At 52.4% G+C, this 8,820-nt stretch overlaps 1 protein-coding gene across 2 annotated transcripts; it reads right to left on the bottom strand.

The window, feature by feature from the left end:
• Window positions 1-624: 624 nt before the first annotated feature.
• On the bottom strand, window positions 625-7,573 carry ZNF263 (zinc finger protein 263). 2 transcript variants are annotated; one of them, XM_082428716.1, is made up of 6 exons: window positions 6,773-7,573; window positions 5,730-5,910; window positions 5,208-5,281; window positions 4,817-4,943; window positions 3,147-3,263; window positions 625-2,632 (listed from the first exon to the last, which is right to left on the bottom strand). In XM_082428716.1, exons 1-6 carry the CDS (start codon window positions 7,157-7,159, stop codon window positions 1,464-1,466), a joined length of 2,055 nt encoding a protein of 684 aa, XP_082284842.1. In that variant the 5' UTR covers window positions 7,160-7,573; the 3' UTR covers window positions 625-1,463. The 2 variants fall into 2 exon arrangements, with proteins under 2 accessions (XP_082284842.1, XP_082284843.1); XM_082428717.1 differs by lacking the exons at window positions 5,208-5,281; window positions 5,730-5,910 and having other exon boundaries at window positions 6,773-7,568.
• Between the last annotated feature and the right edge of the window lie 1,247 nt (window positions 7,574-8,820).

Here is an 8,820-nt window from a genome sequence, read left to right as displayed (position 1 = left end):
GACACGGGTTCGAGCCCTGGTCCAGGAAGATCCCACATGCCGCGGAGCAACTAAGCCCATGTGCCACAACCACTGAGACTGCGCTCTAGAGCCTGCAACCCACAACTGCTGAGCCTGCGTGCCACAACTACTGAAGCCCGCGCGCCTAGAGCCCGTGCTCCGCAACAAGAGAAACCACCGCAGTGAGAAGCCAGCGCACTGCAATGAAGAGCAGCCCCTGCTTGCCTCAACTAGAGAAAGCCCGTGCGCAGCCACGAAAACCCAACGCAGCCAAAAAAAAAAAAGAGAATAATTTTTTTTTAAGTTAAAAAATAAAAATAGACAACGTTCACGGCTGTACACCATAGAAGGAAAAAAAAAAACCTTCTAGAACATCCTTATGACATCACCCCAAGCAGCCACTGGACTTGACCCTTTGTTACCACATAGCAGTCCCAGCCTGGAGCCAGCCAGGGCCACACGCTCCCTCCCTCAGCCTGTCTGTTGTCACCATTGTCAGAACCCTCCTTAGCAACCAAGTAAGACCACAAAGAGAAAGCCAGGTCCTCTACCCAAAGCAGGTGGAAGACCGATCAACACTGGAGGCCAAGTCAAAGGCCCTCAATGATGAGTCACACACTCATGTTTCCTGAAGATATTTATTACCATCCAAACATATTTTCAACAGGGAAAGGCATGATTCCTAATTTCCCCAGGATCCACGTATTCAAAGTCTCCCAGGGAACCCACCTTTCATGGAACCCTCTGAGGACTTGATCTCTGCAAAGGGTAAACTAATTAAGACCCCGGTTTCCTCTGCCAATTCCTGGGCTGACCTGCAAATTCCATCTTACTATTTCTCTTAGGTCTCTGGTTCCTTTTTGTTTGAGGTGACAATTACATGCATGACCTGCCAATGAGCCCTACTGTCAGGCCACTGAGGGCACTGTGGTGGCTGCCCGGGATTGCTTGTGACTTCAGAAGAGCTGCAACTCACCACCAGTCTTTCGGTGCCTCCAGCTGGTCTCCCAGGAGACCTGGCCCCTCTTCTTTGGTCTCAAGGGCTTCAGGAGCCCAAAAGTTCCTGATGAATGTCCCAAGTGAGGAAGCAATACCAGGAAGTCTGTGGATTCCCAAAGTTGTTGGGATACACACTGGACACAGTAAGGCACCCAAGTCTCAAGTTGGCTAAATATGCTGAGGGGGTAGGTGTGCTGAGACTGGAAGAACTTCAGAGGGGATTCCACCCTGAGAGGGTCACTTCAAAGACTTGCCATCCTCACGAGTTCCAACAGAATTCCTTTTCAGTTTTCCGCTAATCCTTTGCTGCCTCTGCCCCTCCCTCACAACGACCCTCCCCTGGTTCCTCTTTGGAGTAATTACCTTAAAGATGCAGATCATGCTGGGTAAGGAATACCAGCTCTTAACAAGAGGCCCCTCTGAATATGCCACCTTATCTGGGCCCAAAAGAAATCCCATTGTTTCTATCCAGTGTGAGTTCTCTGATGACTCATAAGGCGTGAACTCCGAGAAAAGCTTTCTCCACATTCGGAACATTTATAGGGTCTCTCTCCTGTATGGGTTCTCAGATGACGAATCCGATTGGAGCTGTGAGAGAAACTGTCTCCACACTCATGACAGGTATAGGGTTTCTCTCCCGTGTGAATTCTCTGGTGTCTGATTAAGTTGGATCTATGAGAGAAGTTTTCCCCACAGAGGGTACATTTATATGGTTTCTCTCCTGTGTGTGTTCTCTGGTGTCTGGTGAGGTGCATGCCCTGCCGGAAGCTTTTCCCACAAGTTAAACACTGAAAGAGTTTCTTCTCTGCCTTGTGGGTCCCATGATTGGCAAGAAAGAGGGTGCTGTCACTCACTGCTTCCCCACACTCAGAGAAGGGGTACAGCCTCTCTTTCTCGTGAGTTCTTTCGTGAATGACAAGGTGAGAACTGCGAGAGAAACTTTTCCCACACTCGGAACACTTATAAGGTCTCTCTCCTGTGTGAATTCTCTGGTGCCTAAGGAGGTTGGAACTGTGAGCAAAGATCTCCCCGCACTCAGGGCACTTGTAGGGCTTTTCACCTGTGTGCGTTCTCTGGTGCCTGTGGAGGTTGGAGTTGCAAGAGAAGCTCTTTCCACACTCGTTACATTGATAGGGCTTCTCGCCTGTGTGGGTACGCTGATGCCGAGTCAGGTGGGTATTCTGACTGAAGCTTTTTCCACACTCGGGGCACTTATGGGCCTCCTCTCCCAAGTGTGCTCTGTGTAGTGACAAAAAGTGTGGATTCCTGCCGAAGATTTCAGCACGCCCCACACCCATACACAGTCTTTCTGCTGCATGTATTCTCTGGTGCCTAATCAGGTTCGAGTTGTTAGAGAAATTTTTGCCACACAAGGGACATAAATGGAGCTTCTTCGGCCGCAGTTCCTTTGGCCGCCCCAGTTCTCTGCAACTTGTGGCTCCCACTAAGGACTGCTCCATCCGAACCTCTGGGGGAGGCTCCCAATGCTCTTCGGCCCTGTCACGAGGCCTTCCCTGCTCAGGACTCCAGGGTACTTCCCCTCCAGCCTGGCCAGGCAGCAGCGCCCGAGGGTGGATGCTCTCAGGGCAAACGGACTGAGCACTTTCTTCCAGGTTGTCAAATTTCTCTTCCCCTGGAAGATCGAGAGAAACCAAACCCGTGTTATTTCTACACCAGAGAAAAGGAAATCCCATGTGTGCTACTGCCTGTAGGTCAGAAGTCCAGAAGGGCTGGCTCTACCTCAGTTTCCCATCTTCCCCATATAGGTAAAGCACCGTAGACAGGCATCCACATAAGGGGTGGGGCTGTCACTCAGGAATCAGAGCTCAAACCAGTCTTGAATTCCCTTGTAGGGGCCCCGACCTCCCTCTCCAACTGAGCCTCTGGCTTCTGCCCTTGGGGAATGGGTGAGATGGAGCAGGACTGGGACTAGGGTGGGCAAATGAGCCCAGGAGTGAATGCCTCCTTACACTTTGCACCCTGGGTACCTCGCCTGCCATCACTGGGATGGAAGTGGGCAGTGGGGACACTGGAAGAATGTACCTCCCTGGCAGTGGTGATGGGCTAGCCTTACACCAAGACCCTCAAATGCCTCATTCCCAACAGCGGGAGGATAGCTGCGCAGGCAGCTCAACTGTGTTTCTTACCTGGAGCTGGGCTCCTGGGGCTCAGGCCCTCCTTGCAAGTCTGGACACTGGGATCCCAGGGCTTTCCTTCTTGTTCCACCTGGGTGCTCAGGGCCTCCTGACTGGGAACCTGAGACTCTGTTCACAATGAAAGAAAAGGATTTCTATGTCACCATTTTCCTCTACCAGGCAGGGCAAACAAAGATAGTCTTGTTTCCTGCCTTCAGTGAATGGATACAGAAATCTGACAGCAATTACTTGGAACATACACTAAACTCTTCCCACTGGTTACCCCTAGAGAAAGAAATTAGAGGAAGGAGACTGTGGCTTTTTCTTTTTACACTTTTGTGGTACTGGGGATTTTTTGCAATGAGAATGTAAAACTTTTGTAATTAAAACAACAATCAAACAAACAAACATGGTCAGGGTGGTCAGTTCCTTGAGGAATCAGTTTAATACTGTGAAAGAGCCTTGACTCTTATGGATACATATAAAATAGAACTAAGTTTGACTGGGCAACTCCAGAAGGAGAAAATGTAATATGATGGACAATCAGAAAAGGACCTGGGGCTCTGAGAGGACCCTGAGATTAAAACCCAAAAGTGCCACCCTGTGCTATGCTCACTCTAACTCCAGCAAACACGGACTTTAAAAAGTTTAGTTTCAAGAACTTGTGATCTGAACTCTTCCTATTTAGCACTCACTGAAACAGCTGTGCTCAACTTAGGGCACCAAGCCACAGCACAGTGACAGAAAACCTGGAGAAGGCCCCCGTGAAGGCAACCAAACCCAGCAGTGACCCCCTTGCAACATTAGTGCAAGTGAGATGATAGCTGTGCTTCTCTTTACGAAAACCTCATGTATGAAAACAAAGTGCAGTGTGACTCTTCTACCGGGTGTGCATCAATATAGCTATAATGGTAACGTACACAATCCTGTTTTATGTTGTTTTTTAAGACTCCCCCAACTTTTTATTATGAGAATTTTCATACATGCAGAAAAAATGAAGGAATTATACAATACCCACACACTCTCCACCTAAATCCAACTACCAGTTTTTGGTCATATTTCACAGACCTCATTTTTAATCTCTGCATAATAGTTCAACACATAGATGCATCTTAATTTATATCTAACTTACTCAGACCCTGTTTTAGATATATATCATTTCAAATTTCCACAAAGCCTTCCCCCTTCCTGAATTCTTAAGGACTGGGACAGCCACTTAGCTGGAATGTTGATGCCAGTGCCCCTGAAATTTGTGCCTCTGGGGAAGAGCCCAGAAATACTAATGGAGCATAGAAAACATAAGTGAGGTCAGAAGAATAAGCATTTTGAACTTGCAAGGCATCAAGAACTTAGAGCCCTATAGCATCCTGTGATCTGTGTGTGAGGGGTGGGAAGTGGGGATGGGGTGGGGGGAGGGGATGGGCACCATTGGATTTGACTTGTTCTGCCTTAGGAAGTTCATTATGGCTCAGACTCCCCGCCCTCAGCCCTGGCAGCTGGGGCCCTTAAGTGTGCCAACTGTGGCACCTGGCAAATATTTAAGTGATCTTAGTCCAAGGGACTTTAGACAAAGGCAGGTCGTCTGGCTAAACTCAGAACTTATACCCGGGAGGTGAGCGCCTAAGGGACAGGACCCTGGTCAGAAATGGCTCAGCCTTCATCCCTGGAAAAGAAGTCCTTACCCAGTGAGTCCACATTCTCATAACTCTCCTGCACCGTGTCCTGGGAGAGGGCCCTCTTACTAGGATGCTGATGCCCCCACTCCTCCTGGGAGATGTACATAGCCACGTCCTCTAAGCTCTCAGGCAACTGAAACAGCACAAGATCGCCTTTAGGCCCTGAGGCACCAAGAACAATTCAAGCAGAGTCATGGGTTAAAGGGGCAAAACCCAGGTGTGCTGAGGACACATTTCAAGGGGAAGAAGGGGGAGGTCTACAAGTGAGGTGTGGAGGACAAATAAAGAAGGTGGGGGAGGTGCATGTGGTGAGGTAGAAAGGATCCTCTCCAAGTGGCAAAAGGACCCCACCCCCACAAGAGCAACTTCGGGGAGACAACGGGAACTTCCACATCACCTGGGGCCCAGTCAGCTCCTTGTCTTCCATGTTTCCTTCGGGAGGAAAGAGAGAAAGCCAGGGAGCAGATAATGCTGAAGGTGACAGAAATTATGATGAGAACGGCATTCCTAATTCTTGGCAACCCAAGGATTATCACAACACAGTATCCATTCCCCAACACCCAGTCTCTGCTCTGAGGATCGAACACTGAACAAAAGAAGGCAATCAAGGAATAATAAAGCGATATTCAAAACAACAGAGTACCAGCAGTCTTCCCTGCTGGCCCAAGCATTAAAGCCCTCAATCATTCACTGAGCTCTAAATGTCTCCGTTCTGCATACAAAAGGGCTTACTAAGAGATCCCCCTCCCTCCACCCACCCCAAGAGGAATCCAAACCACTTCTAGGTCTTTCACGCCACATCTGGAAACCTTCAGGTCAGAAATGCCCCCTCCTTGGCAGCCATGCTGCATTCTGCTGGTGTCAGGGGCAACCCCAAAGCGCCTCCTCCCTCCCACTTGCCCAGAGAACTGTTCCTCACCCCTCTCCTTTACAGTCTGGGGATCCCTTTTGGGGCTGGGGCCTAGCAGCTCCTGCAGCCTGCGGCCAGGGCTTCGCTCAGTCTCCATTGGCTCCAGCTTGAAGCTCGGTGACTCTCGTGCTGTTTCCAGAGGCAAAGGCTCCTCCAAAAGCACTTCTGTTCCCCGCCCATGGTTTGTCACCTGGGAACCAACCCACATCACTCACCATCACAACAGGGCCCGAAAGGAAGGGAAATTAGTACAGAATTCTGAGGGCAAGCCTTCAACGGAGAACCACTGGCAATCCCTTTGGACCCACCAAGAGAGAAGAATGGATTACACTAAAACCAAACTTTTCTGACCCCGTGTACACCTGAGAAAATGTGTGTGAGGGGTGGGGGGAGTTCACTTCCAGTGCACACCTTCCCCACACAGCTCTTCTGACACACCTCACTCCCTCTCGCTTTCCCCCACCTTTTCAAGATGCGTCCATTCCTGACTACTGGGTAAGTTAAACTTGGGTGGCCCTGGGGCAAGTGGCCTCAGAGCTTCAGTGCCAGTTTTTTAAGTCCACTATTAACTGCCACCCAGCTTTGTAGAGATTAGACTGCTGACTGTAATTTAACAATAGCTAACAGCTATTAAGCACTAACTGTAAACCAGTAGTGTGATCAAAACTACATCCTGCTCTCTCTAATGCTCAAAGCAACCCTAGAGAGGTATTTTACCAAATCTGAGACCCAAAGAAATTAAGTAACTTGCCCAAAGTCCCAAAGCTAGTACGAAGTAGAGTGAGCATTTGAACCTAGCGAGCTAACTCCTGGGCTCACACTGATGCAGAGACACTGCCTCCACGTGGAAACAGGGCACTCTTCACTGCTCGCTCTGTCCACTTGGGGAAAATCTGGAGAATAAAAGTTCCTCGCTAAACTACAAAAAGGCTTCTTGCCCACCTAAGGTCTACTCAGGGCAACCAAGTAAATTCGTAGGGGTAACTGGGCCAACGCGATGTCCCAGTCCTCAGGGCCAAACAAACCGCAAATAAAACAGCTCTTTCTCTCACCTGTTGCCTCAGTCTCCCAAGCTCTTTCTGCATATCCTCCACCAGAGTCACCGCTTCCTCGCCGCTCTCCGGATGCAGCTCCTGCACCCTGCTCTGGATCTCCTGGGGCAGGATGGTCAGAAACTGCTCCAGCACCAACACCTCCAGGATCTGCTCCTTGGTACGCATCTCAGGCCGCAGCCACCCATGGCAAAGCTCCTGGAGCCGACTGAGGGCTTCCCGGGGCCCAGCGGCCTCTTGGAAGCGGAACCGTCTGAAGCGCTGATGGGAGGCCTCCGGACTGGGTCCTGGGTCTGTCGGGGGCAGCTCCTGGCTCCAGGCGAAGTCCTCCTCCAGTTTCACTATCAGGAGCCCTTCCCGGTCCTGGAAGCCCGGACCCGACGCCATCTTCAGGTCCCCACACCGCCTTGGCCCCGAAACCAGCTGCGCCCAGTTAGGAAGGCGCCCCGGGCCCCGCGCAAGGATGGCGGGCGTCCACAAGAGCCGGGGGCCCCGAAGCCCCAATTCCCGGCTGAGGAGCCCGGCTCCAGGGCAGACGCAGCCGGCTCCGGCGCCTCGGCGTCAGTCGTTTGCAGGCGCCGCCGCACCACCCCCTGGCCCGCCCCCGCCAGGACCGCCCCAGGGCAGGACCTAAGCACCAGGCTTTCCCCCTTGCCGCGGACTCACGCAGGACTCGGAGCTCGACTCCCACGCCGGAAGTCTCAGAGCGCGTTAGGCGTCAACAACCAACGGCGCCTGCTCCGGACCAACTTCCCGGTCACGTTCCGAGAACTCTAGCGCCCATTGGGTCAGGTCTCGCCACACACTCACCGCTGACCAACCAGAAGAAAAGATTTGCCTGCAGGGGCGGGACGAGCGAGGGGCCAATTGGGGACGAGAGGCGGGGCCATCGGGCGAGCTCCGGGATCTCGGAAACCCCTGGGAGCCGGAATCCGTAGGTCGGTTAGTGGAAATTAAGCCCAAATCGGGTGTGACCGGCGGACTACCAGGGTCAGAATCCCTCGTAAAGCTTACTTAAGTGCAGATCTCCGAGTCACGCGAGATCCTGTGCCTCTGAGTGTCGGGGTGGGGCCCGAAAATCTGAATTGTTAACAAGCTCCTCCACAGACAAGTGGAAAAATTCTTCCCCCACAGACAAATTTGAGAATCGCTGTCCGGGTCAAAACGGATTTCAAGGTGGTCCCCACCCGCTGCAGTTAGGCGGAGCTGCAGCAGAGGGTCCACCCGCCCGCGCAGCCTCCAAGGCATTTGAGCCAGGGTCCACTCGGCCGCCTGCTCGGTGCCTGGCAGAGGCGGAGAAGAGTGGGCCCCGGCCGGGTGAGCGCCGCCGCAGGGCCTGCGGAGAGATGCCGTAGGCAGCGCGGCCAGCGCCTGCGCCCTTGAGGTGCTGGCGCTGCGGGGCCGGGTGCAGAGGCCGTCAGTGGGGAGAATGGGCTTGTGGCCCGTGGCGCTCTCGCGGCTGGACGTCCCCCAGGGCCGCTGTGGACCCAGCCGGCACCACCGGCTTCCGATTTTAAACTTGCCGGGGGCGTGCCTTTTATTGTCCAGCCCTGAGGGGGCGAGATCCTTCTTCATCTCCCTCCTTGGTCCGCCGTGAAATTTCATCGTGAGGGGCAAGTGGAAGGAAACCCGGAGGGTCGATTCCCTGGCCGGCGCAGTCGAGGCTTTGTGCTGGTGAGGGGAGGGCTGCCCAGCTGTGAGACACGGCCCAGGTCGGCCCACCTCCTCCATTCCCGCCAGCGACGGTCAGGCCCGTGATCTCAGGAGATAAAAAGGTCGTAGGGTTGAATCATGACAAACAGTAATCGTTTATTGAGCGCCTGCTTACATGCAACTGGATCCTCACAGCACACAGAATTGTAGGAACGAGACGCTATTATTATCATCCCCATGTTACACAGTGTCAGTTAAGTCACTTGCCCAGGATCACACTTTAGTCTGTCGCTAAAGTTCAGGCTGCCATGATGGTAAAGAGTGATGTGGGGACGGAGAGGGTCAACTTTCAATGACGGGGTGGAAAGAATCCTGAGTACTGTATTTTTTTCTTT

This window comes from Balaenoptera physalus (genome assembly GCF_965194825.1).
Source record: "Balaenoptera physalus genome assembly, chromosome: 16".
Lineage (NCBI taxonomy): Eukaryota > Metazoa > Chordata > Mammalia > Artiodactyla > Balaenopteridae > Balaenoptera > Balaenoptera physalus.
Note: the sequence above shows the minus strand (reverse complement) of the source record. Positions and strands in the feature narration are given on the sequence as shown.